This window comes from Triticum urartu, chromosome 7A (genome assembly GCF_056163025.1).
Source record: "Triticum urartu cultivar PI428250 chromosome 7A, HENAU_Tu73, whole genome shotgun sequence".
Taxonomy (NCBI): Eukaryota; Viridiplantae; Streptophyta; class Magnoliopsida; order Poales; family Poaceae; genus Triticum; species Triticum urartu.
This window is the reverse complement of record NC_141879.1, coordinates 548,902,208-548,919,411: the sequence shown is the minus strand read 5'-3', so window position 1 is coordinate 548,919,411 and position 17,204 is coordinate 548,902,208. Positions and strand designations below refer to the sequence as shown.

The window sequence follows — 17,204 nt, the reverse complement described above, 5'->3', positions numbered from 1 at the left end:
AGTAAGTTGTAGCCAAGAGAATCAACGAGCATGACATTTTGAATGGAACTATCATGTGAGATGGCCACCTTACCAAGGCCAACCACTTTACCCTTTGAATTATCACCAAAGGTGACATATATTCGAGGGCCGTCATTTTCAGCAAGCTCACGGAACATCTCTTCATCTCCGGTCATATGATTAGTACATCCACTATCAAGAACCCATTCCTTTCCTCCTGACTCATATCCCCGAAGATTTGCCATAAGACCAAAATGTCTCATTGCATCATCAAGATCGAAGTCACTATCATCATCATCATCATCATCATCATAGTATCCATGTTCACCATGATCTTGTGACTCATCATTTCCTAGAGAGGGTAATTCATTAGATAAATGATCATCAAAGTGGTCACCTTTATGAATTCTTATAGCTTCGAATATGATATCACTAATGATTCCAACATCTCCTTTAGCTCGCTTGAGATTGGCAAGCTCAAATAGATAATCACCAAAACTAGGATCACTAGAGTTCATCTTACTCAAGGCAATAGATTTATGGAGAATTTCATCCAAATGTTTCAAGGAATGATCGGGAAATCGTTCCTCAAGAAATTTCCATATAGTATAGGCACAATTAAGAGTAGGCAAATTAGCAATCAAATTTTTGGGCAATCCTCTAATGATGAGCTCAATAGTTCTAAGATTGCGAATCATGTAAATATCTTCATCTAGGGTAGATGCAAAGGATCAATATGAGGTGCACAAGGACTAGCAATATACTTGTTCAAATGATATTGATTGAAGATTACAAGCATCTCATTTTTCCACTCGTGAAAATACTCTCCATCAAGAATAGGCACTCTATGTCTAAGACTCCCTAAAGTAGACACATCCATCTTCCTCCAATGGTGATTAAACCAAGGCAATGGAAACCAAGGCTCTGATACCACTTGTAGGATCTTGAAGTAGATGTGTCTAGAGGGGGGGGATTAGACACTTAATGCTAAAGTTGCAATTTTTAAGCTTTTTCGGTTTAAGTGGAGTTTAGGCATAATTTCAACATTCACAATACATATCAAGCAAGCATGCAAAGAGTGTATAGGCAGCGGAAAATAAAGCATGCAACTTGCAGGAATGTAAAGGGAAGGGTTTGGAGAATTCAAACGCAATTGGAGACACGGATGTTTTTCCCGTGGTTCGGATAGGTGGTGCTATCCTACATCCACGTTGATGGAGACTTCAACCCACGAAGGGTAACGGTAGCGCGAGTCCACGGAGGGCTCCACCCATGAAGGGTCCACGAAGTAGCAACCTTGTCTATCCCACCATGGCCATCGCCCACGAAGGACTTGCCTCACTAGCGGTAGATCTTCACGAAGTAGGCGATCTCCTTGCCCTTACAAACTCCTTGGTTCAACTCCACAACCTTGTCGGAGGCTCCCAAGTGACACCTAGCCAATCTAGGAGACACCACTCTCCAAGAAGTAACAAATGGTGTGTTGATGATGAACTCCTTGCTCTTGTGCTTCAAATGATAGTCTCCCCAACACTCAACTCTCTCTCATAGGATTTGGATTTTGTGGAAAGAAGATTTGAGTGGAAAGCAACTTGGGGAAGGCTAGAGATCAAGATTCATATGGTAGGAATGGAATATCTTGGTCTCAACACATGAGTAGGTGGTTCTCTCTCAGAACATATGAGTTGGAATTGTGTATGTGTTCTGATGGCTCTCTCCACGAATGAAGAGGAGGTGGAGGGGTATATATAGCCTCCACACAAAATCCAACCGTTACACACAGTTTTCCAATCTCGTTGGGACCGAATCAACAAACTCGGTCGGACCGAAAAGGTAAACCTAGTGACCGTTAGAGATTTTCGGTGGGACTGACATGCAACTCGGTAGGACCAATATGGTTAGGGTTTGGGCATAACGTAATCTTGGTGAGACCGATTACACAAACTCGGTGAGACCGAGTTTGGTAATAAGCTAACCAGAGAGTTGGTCAGGTAAAACTCGGTGGGACCGATTTGCTCTTTCGATGAGACCGAAAAGTTACAAAAAGGAAACAGAGAGTTTACACTGCAATCTCGGTGGGACCGATTCGCTCTTTCGGTGAGACCGAAAAGTTACGAAAGGGAAACAGAGAGTTTGCAATCCCATCTCGGTGAGACCGAGATCCCTATCGGTAGAACCGAATTTCTAGGGTTTGGCAGTGGCTTATGACAAGTGAAACTCGGTGGCGCCGGATAGAAAGAATCGGTATGACCGAGTTTGGCTTAGGGTTTAGGTCATTTGTGGAAGTGGGAAAGTAGCTGAGGATTTTGGAGCATATCATTAAGCACATGAAGCAAGAGGCTCATTAAGCAACACCTCATCCCTCCTTGATAGTATTGGCTTTTCCTATGGACTCAATGTGATCTTGGATCACTAAAATGTAAAATGAAGAGTCTTGAGCTTTAAGCTTTAGCCAATCCTTTGTCCTTAGCATCTTGAAGGAGTTCCCACAACCTTTAGTCCATGCCACTCCATTGTTGAACTTATCTAAAACGTACTAGATAGAAACATTAGTCCAACAAGAGATATGTTGTCATCAATTACCAAAACCACCTAGGGAGCACTTGTGCTTTCAATAACCGATCATCACGTGAAATGGAGTAGTTTTCAATGGTGAACATCACTATGTTGATCATATCTACTATATGATTCACGCTCAGCCTTTCGGTCTCAGTGTTCCGAGGCCATATCTACATATGCTAGGCTCGTCAAGTTTAACCTAAGTATTCTGCGTGTGCAAAACTGGCTTGCACACGTTGTAGATGGACGTAGAGCTTATCACACCCGATCATCACGTGGTGTCTGGGCACGACGAACTTTGGCGACGGTGCATACTCAGGGAGAACACTTTTATTTTGAAATTTAGTGAGAGATCATCTTATAATGCTACCGTCAATCAAAGCAAGATAAGATGCATAAAAGATAAACATCACATGCAATCAATATAAGTGATATGATATGGCCATCATCATCTTGTGCTTGTGATCTCCATCTCTGAAGCACCGTCATGATCACCATCATCACCGGCGCGACACATTGATCTCCATCGTAGCATCGTTGTTGTCTCGCCAATCTTATGCTTCCACGACTATCGCTAATGCTTAGTGATAAAGTAAAGCATTACAGCGCAATTGCATTGCATACAATAAAGCGACAACCATATGGCTCCTGCCAGTTGCCGATAACTCGGTTACAAAACATGATCATCTCATACAATAAAATTTAGCATCATGTCTTGACCATATCACATCACAACATGCCCTGCAAAAACAAGTTAGGCGTCCTCTACTTTGTTGTTGCAAGTTTTACGTGGCTGCTACGGGCTTAAGCAAGAACTGTTCTTACCTACGCATCAAAACCACAACGATAGTTTGTCAAGTTGGTGCTGTTTTAACCTTCACAAGGACCGGGCGTAGCCACACTTGGTTCAACAAAAGTTGGAGAAACTGACACCCGCCAGCCACCTGTGTGCAAAGCACGTCGGTAGAACCAGTCTCGCATAAGCGTACGCGTAATGTCGGTCCGAGCTGCTTCATCCAACAATACCGCCGAACCAAAGTATGACATGCTGGTAAGCAGTATGACTTATATTGCCCACAACTCACTTGTGTTCTACTAGTGCACAACATCAACGCATAAAACCTAGGCTCTGATACCACTGTTGGGGAACGTAGTAATTTCAAAAAAATTCCTACGCACACGCAAGATCATGGTGATGCATAGCAACGAGAGGGGAGAGTGTTGTCTACGTACCCTCATAGACCGTTCGCGGAAGTGTTATATCAACGCGGTTGATGTAGTCGTACGTCTTCACGTCCGACTAATCCAAGTACCGAAAGCACGGCACCTCCAAGTTCTGCACACGTTTGGCTCGGTTACGTCCTCTCCTTCTCGATCTAGCAAGAGGGGCGAAGTAGTAGATGAGTTCCGACAGCACGACGGCGTGGTGACGGTGTTGGTGAAGAACAATCTTCGTAGGGCTTCGCCTAAGCACTACGAAAACTATGACGGAGGATAAACTAGAGGAGACGGGGTTGCCGGCACATGGCTTGGTGTTTCTTGATGTGTCTTTGGTGCTAGCCCTACCCCTCTATTTATATGTTGAGCCTTGGGGTCGAAACTTGGAGTAAAAGCCTCCTCAAAGTCGGTCTCACCCGAAAGGCAAGAGTCCTTCTCGGACTCCAGGGCTAGACGCCAGGGTTCCCGGCGTCTACCCCCTAGACGCCAGGGTTCCTGGTGTCTAGCCTCTCGTCTCCGCAAAACTTCCTTTTGCACTTTACAAAAGCCTCATGGGCTTTCCCTTTTGGCACAAATAAAGTGTTCTCGTGCCCAAACATTTCGAGAAACATCTGGAACCCCTTCCGGTGAATTCCGGAACCCTTCCGGAGATCAAACACTACTATCCACATATCAATATTTACTTCCGGACCATTCCGGAGTTCCTCGTCATATCTGTGATCTCATCCAAAACTCCGAACAACATTCGATCACCAACATACATAACTCATAACACTATATCGTCAACGAACGTTAAGCGTGTGGACCCTACGGGTTCGAGAACTATGTAGACATGACCGAGACACCTCTTTTGTCAATAACCAATAGTGGGACCTGGATGCCCATATTGGCTCCTACATATTCTACGAAGATCTTTATCGGTCAAACCGCATGACAACATACGTTGTTCCCTTTGTCATCGGTATGTTACTTGCCCGAGATTTGATCGTCGGTATCTCAATACCTAGTTCAATCTCGTTACCGGCAAGTCTCTTTACTCGTTCCGTAATACATCATCCTGCAACTAACTCATTAGTTGCAATGCTTGCAAGGCTTATATTGATGTGCATTACCGAGTGGGCCCAGAGATATCTCTCCAACAATCGGAGTGACAAATCCTAATCTCGAAATACGCCAACCCAACAAGTATCTTTAGAGACACCTGTAGAGCACCTTTATAATCACCCAGTTACGTTGTGAGGTTTGGTGGCACACAGAGTGTTCCTCCGGTAAACGGGAGTTGCATAATCTCATAATCATAGGAACATGTATAAGTCATGAAGAAAGCAATAGCAACAAACTGAACGATCAAGTGCTATACTAACGGAATGGGTCTAGTCAATCACATCATTCTCCTAATGATGTGATCCCGTTAATCAAATGACAGCTCATGTCTATGGCTAGGAAACTTAACCATCTTTGATCAACGAGCTTGTCAAGTAGAGGCATACTAGTGACACTCTGTTTGTCTATGTATTCACACATGTATTATGTTTCCGGTTAATACAATTTTAGCATGAATAATAAACATTTATCATGAAATAAGGAAATAAATAATAACTTTATTATTGCCTCTAGGGCATATTTCCTTCAGTACGGATCCAAGCTGTAGCTCTGAAGATAACCTGCAAAAAAGTTAAGTTGTGTTGTCTGTTAAAAATCATATCATTTCTGCAGTTCCATATAGTCCATAATAACGCACATATTCCAATCCTAATACAAGCTGCCGTGATCTGTTCAACCCCAGCTAACCACGTCCCAAACAAAGACGCAATATCTACTGGAGGACTGATATTAAAAGCTATATGAATCGTTCTCCAAAGTAACTTGGCAAATGGGCATTCAATGAATAAATGTTGTATTGTCTCATCCTGAACACGAAAACAACACCGCGAGTTACCTACCCATCGCCTCTTAAGTAAGTTGTCCTTTGTGAGTATTACTTGCTTGTGGACAAACCACATAAAATTTTTAATCCACAAAGGAACCTTAACCTTCCATATATGAAGTGACCGTGAGATGGGGCCAGAATTAATCAGATCCGTATAAAAGGATTTCACCGTAAATATCCCATTTTTAGTTAACTTCCATTTTGTTGAGTCCGGCATGTCGGAGAGTCGAACCTCAATCAATCTCAGAACCAAGTGCATCCAGGCTGTTCATCTCTCACCCACTAATGTACGTCTGAACTGGATGTTCAAGGGAATAGTTTGAAGGACGATACCTACGTAATTTTCCTTACGTTGCACAATATTGTAAAGGGTAGGATATTGTAAGGCCAGAGGTTTCTCTCCTAATCAGTATCCTCCCAAAATCTTGTTGACATCCCATTGTCAACCAAGAATTTGACCCTACGAAAGAACATATATTTCGTTCTCATAAGTCCCTTCCAGAACGGCGAATCAGTCGGTCTGATGGTAGCCTGGGGTAGCATTGTCGAGTGCAAATACTTATTGCGCAGGATTTGAGACCACATGCCCTCCGGCTCTGTCTCTAACCTGTACAACCATTTTCTCATAAGGCATTTATTCTTAATCTCCAAGTTCTCAATACCGAGGCCCCCTTGGTCTTTAGGTCGACAAAGGATATCCCATCGCGTGAGACGGTATTTCCTCTTGGCCTCATCAGACTGCCAAAAGAAACGAGATCTAAAGAAATCAAGTCGCTTTCGGACTCCTTTCGGAATTTCGAAGAATGAAAGTAAAAAACATTGGCATGCTGGTCAATACTGAGTTAATCAAAAATAGTCGACCTCCATATGACATCAGCTTGCCCTTCCAGCAGCTGAGTTTTTTTTCAATTAGTTCTTCGATACATTTCCATTCTTTATTGGATAGTTTACGGTGATGAATCGGAATACCCAAGTAACTGGATGGTAAAGCACCTAGTTCGCATCCAAACAATTGTCTGTACGTATGTTCCTCGTCTTTGGCCTTCCCAAAATAGAACACCTCGCTCTTATGAAAATTGTTTTTTAAGCCAGACAATTGTTTGAATAGACATAAGATAAGTTTCATGTTACGTGCCTTAGCCATGTCATGTTCCATGAAAAGAATAGTTTCATCAGCATATTGTAGAATGGACACCCCTCCATCAACCAGATGAGAAACTAGACCCTCTACATGGCCATGTTGCTTGGCCCTGCCAATAATGACGGCCAACATATCTGCCACAATATTGAACAGAAGAGGTGACATGGAATCCCCTTGTCTCAACCCCTTATGCGTCTGGAAGTAGTGGTTGATTTCATCATTCACCTTAATTCTGACACTACCTTTCTGGACTTGAGTATCCACCTGGTGCCTCCAGGTTTCACTAAAACCCTTCATGCGCATTGCCTGCTGAAGAAAAGGCCATTTTACTTTATCATAAGCCTTCTTGAAATCCACTTTTAAGATAACCCCGTCTAGTTTCTTTGAGTGAATCTCAGGAAGTGTTTCATGTAGGACAACCACTCCTTCGAGTATGTGCCGTCCAGGCATGAAAGCTGTCTGACTAGGTTGAACCACTGAGTGAGCAATTTGTGTCAATCTATTGGTTCCTACCTTTGTGAAAATTTTCAAACTCACATTCAGCAGGCAAATGGGTCTGAATTGTTCTATCCGGACCGCCTCATTCTTCTTAGGTAATAATGTTATTGTACCAAAGTTGAGATGAAACAACTCTAAATGGCCATAAAAAAATCTTGAAACATAGGCATACGATCATGTTTAATGATATGCCAACATTTCTTATAGAATTCAGCTGGAAACCCATCTGGTCCCGGTGCTTTATTCGACTTCATTTGAGTTATGGCCAGATGAACTTCTTTTTCAGTAAACGGTGCAGAGAGAACATCGTTCTCCGCTGCCTGTAATTGAGGTATATCATCAATCACAGACTCATCAAGAGCCACCGTGGAATTATTCGGATGTCCAAAAAGGCTTTTATAATAGTTGGAAATATATGCTTTCAGATTTTCATGCCCCACTATGTCCCCTCGTCCTGTTCAAGCTATATGATCTTCTTCTTCCTATGTTTACCATTTGCAACCATATGGAAAAACTGCGTGTTGTCGTCCCCTTGGACAATCTTAAGTGTTTTCGCACGCAACGCCCACTTGAGTTCCTCCTCTCTCAGGAGAGCACGCAGGCCTTGCTTAGCCTCGGACTTAGTTCGATGCTCATTAACAGAAAGAAGAGTGGTTTCAGCCTTTACATCTAGTGCCTCAATGAGTTGAGTTAGACGTTCTTTTTTCTGCTTATATATCCCACTCTCATTCCTGGCCCATCCTCTCAGAAATTGTCGGAGATGTCTAATCTTATTCTGCCATCTCTCGACATGTGTCCTGCCCGTAACCGGCTTAGCCCATTCGCGTGCAATCATCTCCATAAATCCTTCTCGCTCAAACCAACTTTGCTCGAAGGAGAAGATATTTTTGTTTGCAACATGGGTAGCCTCTCCCGAATCTAAAAAGAGTGGTGTATGATCCGAGATCGCTCTCTGCATCGCATGAACTGACACCAACGGATATTTTTGTTCCCACTCCACACTAGCAAGTACCTTAGCATATATCTCAGAGTAAGCAAGATATAGCTCGCGCGTGGCTGATGGGCCTTTCAAGTTTAGCTTTTTTTTCTTGAAAAAGAGGATTACCCTCGGCATGTGCATAGCCATGCATACAACTATTTTATTAAATAAAGTAGCAACAAAATATGAAGTTCATATTAAGTTCACAAGCTTTTTAGAGAAAAGACATTGACCGAGCCCGAGAGAACGCTCAAACCTAGCCCGACTTTGAATTAACAAAGCCATCAACATTCCAGGATTACAACGATCAACCACTTACAAGGAACATCAAACAAGAAAAGAAAGAAGCTGAGGCAGAACAACCTGAGGCGGCAGGTACATGATGCAAGCAGAATAGCGCAATGACCAAAGACAACACAAGCAGCTAGGGCTGGAAAAAAAAGCTCGAAACTCGTGAGCTAAATGAGTAGCTCATGACTCGGCTCGAATCGACTCGAACTCGAAGAATAACGAGTCGAGCCGAGCTTTAGGTAATAACAAGTCGATTCGAGCTAGCGAGTCGAGCCGAGCTGGCTTGACTCGGATCGAATTCCAGCCCTACAAGCAGCTACCAATATCTAACATAAGACTAGCCACAATGGAAAGTAACATACACATATCCCTAGACTATATTACTACCTTCATAGTGGATAATAACATAAGCGTGGTAACATGCAAAGCTTCATTTATCAGGTTATAGACTCATATTGCATTGGGACATGTGATGTTGCAGTAACTAGTTAAGTTACTACAACTACCTCTCTCCTCATTAACTCATTACCACATAAGCAAATTTGTTGAGTTGGACTTGATGTTACTGCTGAAATTACTCCCACTGTGGCTAGTCTAAGAAATGTGCTTGATCCGTCAAGGTCTTCGTCATCCAAAGCAACCAACATTAACAAGCAGCAGAGCACCCATCGGAGAATAGAGCCGCCACTACAGCCACCAACCCACCCGAACATGGCATCCACCCTGCGGTCCAAGGACGATGCCTCCAGGAAGGGGAACGACGCCGTAACGCCGCCGTCGTCCTAAAGCAGGACCAAAGGGTTCCCCTAGATGCAGGGAGGATGGGTGGGGGGGGGGGGAATGGATACCTCAACGAAGCCTCCAAGGAGTGGTTCGACGCCGCGGCGGCGGCGTCATTTTGGCCGCCGACGACGACCAAGGGTTTCCCCTGGTCCCTAAAGCTCCACCACCAAAACGCCGCCCACCACCTGGATCTGGCGAGCAGACCACGCCGAAGCACAGATCGAACAAGAGAGGATGAAGGAGATGACATTGGTGAAGGTCGATCTGGATCTGACGGCCGACCGACGGAAAGCCCGGCCGTCGCGAGCTCCAACCACCGGATCCCTGCTGCCCAAGCAAGTCGAGGAAGACCGGTCACGCACCCACAGCCGCCGACTGTCATAGGTCCGGCGCCACCCACCTCGACCGGGCCGGCACCCCGGATCGCCAAGCCCTTCGCCCGAGCCAAAAGCAACTAGCCTTGCCGCCACCTTCCTCGGCTCAGCGCGGGCTTGCCGGCGGCTGTCTCCAATGGAGGCGAGATCGGAGGGAAGAGGGAGGAGGCCGGCGACGGCCTAGGGTTGGGGCAAGTTCACAAGCTAACTCAAAACAAAAGATTAAAATGCCACTGCCGGCAACACGATGACGAAACACCGATTCTATTATTAAACCGTCATTTAAATCGATTGTACGTCGTCTTCCAGCAGTTGCACCCCGTGACTTACGAATCCATTCAAACGCCCGAAAGATAGCTAATTTTTTTTTCAAGTTCAGCTGAAAAGCCATGTCGGCCGAAGCGCACCTCACCCCGCCGGGATGGATTTGCGGCCTTCCCGTCCCCGATGAAACGAAGTCGGCACGCCAGCACGTCCAGATTTTCTGTAGCAGCACGCCCGACGGTGTCAATCAGTGGCATCGGCGCCGCCTTCTCTCCTCTCACCGGCGGACGCAGCACGGCGACACGACACGTGCGGGTGCGTCCACGGAAGCTGCCGGTGCCGACCTCCGCCATCTCATCGGTACATCATCCAAGACGCGCCTCACCGCGGGCTGCCTGAGTGAGCAGCGTGTGCCCGTGTCCTCCATTTCACTTCACACCTTCTCTGCAGGTGCAACACAATACCCTGGAAATTGCACAAGGGCGAACAAGAAAAGTCTCCCTCCTTTCCAGTCACAGACTCGCTTCACTCCACTGCTCGCACTCTCACTCCCACTCTCGCTCGCTCCGTCGGCGAGTCCGCCCGCGCCGCGGCCATGGCCGTGAGCAACAACATCACGGCGTGCCTCAACTTCCTGGCCCTAATCTGCACCATCCCGGTGGTGGCCACGGGCCTCTGGTTCGCGTCCAAGCAGGGCGCCGAGTGCGCGCGGCTGGCGCGCTGGCCCGTGGCCATCCTCGGCGGGCTCCTCCTCCTCGTCGCCCTCGCCGGCTTCGTCGGCGCCTACTGGAACCGCCAGGGCCTGCTGGCCGCCTACCTCTTCGCCATGGCGGCCCTCATCACGCTCCTCCTGGCGCTCCTCGTCTTCGCCTTTGCCGTCACCCACGGCTCCGGCGCGTACGACGTGCCCGGCCGCGCCTACCGCGAGTACCGCCTCGAGGGCTTCTCCGGCTGGATGCGCGGGTACGTCGCCGGGGACCCGCGGCGGTGGGAGGGGATCCGGGCGTGCCTCGCCGCCTCGGACACCTGCAAGAAGCTCACCATGGAGACCGCCTTCTTCATCGCCCCCGAGCAGTTCTACCAGTCCGACCTCTCCCCTCTCCAGGTACTACTGATTAAATTACTGATGTTAACTGCTCCAATTTTCACGAGTAATCACGTTCATTGCCCGCATTGTAGTATTAATCGGTAAATCGAGGGCCGCAGCGCGCCCATTCCAGGGATTCTAATCTGAAGTGGGTGCTAGTTAGTGCCAATAGGAATCGAATCATCAGCGAACAAACACTGTGTGGGCTCTATGGAAGAAAGCAGGACTAAATTATACACATCCATTGGCGGACTGCATCGTGTGAGATTCATCTTGTTCCTTGTGTGCAAATGGTCTAAAATCGAATCAATGCCAGGTAGGCTGATGATTTTGGGGGCTTAGCGTGCAAGTGCAGGTAGGTCCTGTCCATGTGAGCACCACTAGTAAGCTTGTAGAAGAAAGAGCTGTAATTGAACTTGAAGCGAAGATGGTGCTATCTAGGAGTACTACATGTGAGAATAGATCGGCATAGAAATGTGGGTCAGCGCACGCAAGCGTGTAATTTGGCTTATCCTAGTATATGATTACCAATAAGAGGCGATCGAAGCTTCCATGTGCATGATGCAACCAAATTTGCTAACCAGCTCACGCAGACACGCTGCATGCGCTCATTCTTGTCCCCTTGCGTAACCGCTTGCTCCGGACTTACTCTCTGGTTGTCGCCGTGCGTGCAGTCCGGCTGCTGCAAGCCGCCGACGGCGTGCGGGTACGCGTACGTGTCCCCGACGGCGTGGGCGAGCCCGGCGACCCCGGCGGCGGACGCGGACTGCGGCGCGTGGAGCAACGACCCGCGGCAGCTCTGCTACTGGTGCGACTCCTGCAAGGCCGGCATGCTGGGCACCCTGCGCGACCAGTGGCGCCGGGCCAACGTGGCGCTCGTCGCCGCCACCGTCGCGCTCCTCGTCGTCTACGTCATCGGCTGCAGCGCCTTCAAGAACGCGCAGACCGAGGACCTCTTCCGCCGCTACAAGTGGAGCAACAACACCTGATGCTGATGCACGTATCCCCAAGGGAGGAGTTCTAGTATATGCTGACATTGTGTACTAGTATGATTATGAACCAGTGTAGATTATGTAGTGGTAAGTAAGGTTGTACTGTCAGTGTCCAGTCTCTCTCCCTGAAAGAAGTTTCACTCTCATGTCGACCTGGGAATAGTTTGGACTGGAACTACAGTTTCAGTTTAGTTTTCATACAGTCTGCCTTTGGATTGGATGAAAATGGCTAAGCTTCTAAACTAATTTGGTTTGGTCTGGGCTTTACCCATTATCGGACTGGTTTGGTTGCCCGTGCATTGCAACGGGAAAAATCGATGTTTTATGCAAGTATAACGTCCCACAGCATCGGATTCATTATGAAAAAAAATGTTGCAACGCTCCTTCTACAAAATGAATATAAAAAATACTATGCAATTTAGCCGTGTTCATACTTTCTTTGTTGGGCATAATCTCCCACTGATTCCATCTAAGTATAATCCTTCCTTTAGTTACCGTGACGTCTTCACCCGTTTTAGTCGGGAATCAAATCCTTTCTTTTCTAAGTTAATATCCCCACACATTGAAGCATACAGATCCTTTCTTTTAACTATCCTACCTTTTTACCTCAAGTCCTTCCTTTAATTAGCCTCATCTATTTGAAAATTCTATTTATTAAGACCACAATGTTTCTTTTAATTATTCCATCGGTTTACCCATAATCCTTTTTAATTAGCCACATCCGTTTAAATATTTTATTTAAGTCCATAATCTTTTCTTTAATTAGCTCATTTGCTTAAACATGAGGACTGTCACTCATATATTTAGAGCGAGTTGGAATTTAGTAAATGTGAATGACGCATAGGTTGTTGCATCAAAGATCCAGATAGGAGGTCATGTTTAAATTCCTGCAATGTTAATTTATTTTGACCTAATTATTTTTGCGGACTCTATGAAACCCATAAAAGGCCCATCGAAATGAAAAGGACTGAACCAAACCAAAAAAAAATATATTCCCTTTAATAGTTGGACTGAACCAAACCAAGAATACCTATTCCCTTTAATCTTTCCCTAATAATAAAGCACCTAATGCTTCTGGTGGTCCGTCACGCATATTTACAAAAAACCCCATATAGTTCCGTGAAATCAACCCGCACTACCGGTTTTAGTAAGTCAAAAAACCGTTTCGAATTTACAAACATGACCCTGTATTTTCGTCTATTCAACCCGCAATCTGCAGAACGGCGGCGGCGGCTAGAGCTTGCAGCGAACGGATCCGTACACGGCAGGGGCTGGGGAGGATTCAGAGACGGGTGGTGAGGAAGGGGGTCGCCGGTGACGAAGATTAAGGCCGGAGCACGATTTCCTAGGCGAATTCATGGCATTTGGGCTCCTGTCAGAAAGGAGGCGGGGAGAGGGAAAACTGGAGAAAGGAGGGGAGACGAGGCGACGGCTTGCTGCAGCAGACGGCAGCAGGAGTAGGAGGTGCAGGGTGCACCCACGGCAGTGCTGTCCACGGGGGTACAATATAAATAGAGACCGATCAGTCTCAAACAGCTTCGACCCATAGACGGAGACCAAATCTAGCAACTGGGTTAGGGTCTCCAGGCCATCGCTGCCATCGGCTGGAGCTCCGGCCATCACCTTCCTCTCCCTCTGCTTCCATCCTCGTCCGCGTGTGCTATGCCCCCAGCACGTCAGCGAGAGCAGAGAAGCCTGCAGGGGACCTCCATGGACCGAGAGCGCAGAGGATGAGGGTCGAGACATGGCGGAAGAGCAGATCGATAATTGTGGCGGTGACTGGTCACCTGAGGCGAGGAACGACGGTGACCGTGCTGTCGATTAAAGGGATCGCTGACCGATTCCTTGGTATGCGAGGTTCACCACGGCCATTCTGATCTATTCGGCATACCGGCAAGGCTCGGCGTGGTGGTCGGCCACGCAAACGAGAAACCACACTGGCCGCTCGTGCTCTGGCCGCTGCGAAGCTCTGAGGTGAACTGGTAGCACCATCGTGCCCTCGCGCACGTCCACGACATGCCATCGCAAAGTGCCATGCTCTATTCGCACGCGGACCCTCCTCCGCCATTGCTGCAGGGCCGTACGCCACAGTGCACAGTAAGGGGAGCTGCCGCCACAGCTCGGCTCAGTGTGCACAATGCGTCCATGGCCGGCGGTTCTTCATAGGGCATCGGAGGTCATATCAGTTCGAAGACCGGAGGTCCGTGGCTTCGCCATTGTACTATCAGCTTCCACGTGCTAATGTGCACATTCAGAGAGAAGATACATCAACAGGTATCCACGTGAGTATGTGCACATGTCCATAGTTTGAAACTGTAGGCTCAAACTGTATTTGTGGAATGAGCTGGATTGGTTTGGCTTAAAAACACGAGCAGTTTGGTTTGGTTTGGATTATAGTAGATATAATTTGGATTGGTTTGGTTTGACCGGTGAACTTATGGATGTACGGTTTGGACTGGATTTGATTTGGATTACAAACTATTGAGTAAAGTCTATTTTAAACCCTGAACTCGTACGGCTCGTCTGTTTTAAACCCCAAACTCCAAATCCCTGAAATCCACACCCCAACTCTCTAATCCCGGTCGTTTTCGCCCTTGTTGCAGTATCCAAACGGGGGGAGGATGGGATTGCTGACTTGTGGGTCCCGCTCGGGCGCTGGAGATGCTAAGTGGTTGAGCCGGACCAGCTCGTTCCGGTCCTCGCACACTCGCCCTCCCAATCCCCTTCTCTCCCGACGCATCGCCTTCTCCCACGGCGGCAATGGCGACGCTGAGCGGATGATCGCGGCGACCTCCGACGACCACGTCGGCGGCAAAGTAGCAGGTGTGTCGTTGTGTTCATACGTGAATCATCTGTGGTGTTTTTTGCTTCCCTCCCCGAGTTAGGTTTAGGGTTTTACAGGGGGTGAAAGGTGGGGTTTTGGGGGGGATTTTGTTGCCCGTTTAATCTCATGTTTTGGGGGCTATACTTATTCATGGACTGATACATGATATGCATTGTAAGTTTCATCAATTTTATAGCTTTTTAACAGTTTTGTAGTTGTGTTGCCTGAAGGTGTCAATTCATCTTAGGGCATCTGAATTTAGTAGAACTAAATCATGTATGCTCTGTAGTAGGTTGGTTCTGCAGCAGCTTTATTTGTGTTTATTGTACAGTAGCTTCATCTTAGGGCAGCACTGAATGTGTGTGTTAATTGTACAGTAGCTTTCTGAATGTAATTTTTTTCTGAATTTGAAGTGTACTGATTGAATGTAAATAATGCACTGTGTAGGCTTTGCTCTCTGAAATCATGGATCCAGTAGATGTTTTGAATGTCAGGTTTCATTATGGGGGAGAGTTCATCCGCATTGGTCCATCCCTTGATTATGTTGGGGGAGATACTGCAATGTCAGTGCTTGAGAGGGATACGTTATCACTGCCAGAGCTAAAAGGATTTTTAGCTGATCATTTGACTGTGAAAGATAATATGAAGATATATTTTCTCATGCCCGGGAGACAGTTAGTAAATGGATTATTGTTTCTGCATACTGATGAAGGTTGCATGCAAATGTCAGAGCACATTACTGATGCAGGGGTTGCTGACATATATGTTGAGTATAATGGTGAACAAGATGAGCCAGAAGAAGATGCTAGTGGCTCTGATTTTGAAGATGAATTGGATGATCTGATGGACAATGATGATGAACCAGATGCTGTTATCACTGCAGAAGAAGAAGATATTGTTCAAGGCAATGTGCAGGCAGTTAATGCAGTACCAGAGCAAGACATTTTGGAACATATCCTGGTTCCTAATGAAGGTGGTGTGGTTACTGAAATTATAAGCAGCCCTGTGAAGCACAATATCAGAGTTGATGCTCTTTCCCAAGGCTCTTTACCAAGGCTCTCAAGGTTCTGAACTATGCAAAACCATGACTAGTTTTGATCTGTTCATTGGTATATTTTGTTTGCAGCAAGCACAGACTGATGCATCAAGATCTACACCTCCAGCAAGCTCTCAAGTTCCAAGAACTACAACTCCATCTACTACCCAAGCTGCAAGAACTACAGCTGCAGCTAGCTCTCAAGCTGGTACATCAAGCTCTCAAACTGCACCATCAAGGTTCAGACCTCCCAGAAGCATTAATCCAGAGGGAAGCACATCTGCTGGGAGAGGAAGTGGAAGAGCATCAAGGAGAGGAAGTGGAAGAGCATCAGGGAGAGGAACTGGAAGAGCAGCAGGGAGAGGAATTGGAAGAGGAACTGGAGTAATTACTGGAGCATGGGGGGATTATTTCTATGCAAGTGGCAATTACTAAAGATGTTTTCCTAGTACTGGATAAGATCTTCAGTAATTGTATTTGATAGCTACAAGTGCTAATATGTGAACCTGTGGTTGCCTTTTGCTTTCACTTTAGATCTATGTGCATTGAACTATGTTTCTTTCTTGTCAAATTTCTGGAAATGAAATATGTGCACTGAACTATGTTTCTTTCCTGGCAAATATCTCTTATATATGCTGCTGTCAACTTGCTGTCAAATTGGAGAGCTTCATGTTGATGTCAACTTGCTGTCAAATTTATTTTATATATGTTCATGTCAATTTGTTGCCAAAATTTCTATTATACATGTTGCTGCCAAATTCTTGTCAAACTGCAGACTTTCTTCATGTGTAATTATGTCAATTTGATCTTGTTGTTGTCAAGAAAGAAAGTGCACACAAATAAAACAATACAGAGTGAATACAATGCTGCCAATTGATCTTCATATAATATAAATTCAACATTCAGGCATTTTCTGCCACACATACCATCCATTACATTTCACTGAAAATACATCATTCCATAGAAACTAAACCAGCAACCCTGAAATTTTCTGAAATTTCACTGAAATGATCTAACTAATCAGCAAACCTGCAACTAAACCAGCAACAAAAAACATCATTCCATAGAACAGATACTTATACATTTTCATCTCCTTTTTCTTGTCAGAACTTGCTCTAATTTCTGCAACTAGTTCATTCTTCTTCAATTCTTCTGTCAAACCAGCATCTTGTCCCTCCCTTGACTGAGCCGCCAAATAATCCTCCAGCCTCCATACTTTATCCCGAAG

The 17,204-nt window shown here is 46.1% G+C and overlaps 1 protein-coding gene across 3 annotated transcripts; it reads left to right on the top strand.

Moving 5' to 3' along the window:
- The first annotated feature begins 10,216 nt into the window (after positions 1–10,216).
- On the top strand, positions 10,217–16,658 carry TET2 (tetraspanin2). 3 transcript variants are annotated; one of them, XM_087535285.1, is made up of 3 exons: positions 10,233–11,142; positions 14,720–14,939; positions 15,388–15,611. In XM_087535285.1, the coding sequence occupies exons 1-3, from the start codon at positions 10,633–10,635 to the stop codon at positions 15,399–15,401; spliced, it is 744 nt and encodes a 247-aa protein (XP_087391411.1). In that variant the 5' UTR covers positions 10,233–10,632; the 3' UTR covers positions 15,402–15,611. The 3 variants fall into 3 exon arrangements, with proteins under 3 accessions (XP_087391410.1, XP_087391411.1, XP_048551332.1); XM_087535284.1 differs by lacking the exon at positions 14,720–14,939 and having other exon boundaries at positions 10,217–11,142; positions 15,388–16,658; XM_048695375.2 differs by lacking the exons at positions 14,720–14,939; positions 15,388–15,611 and adding an exon at positions 11,799–12,390 and having other exon boundaries at positions 10,277–11,142.
- Positions 16,659–17,204: the final 546 nt, after the last annotated feature.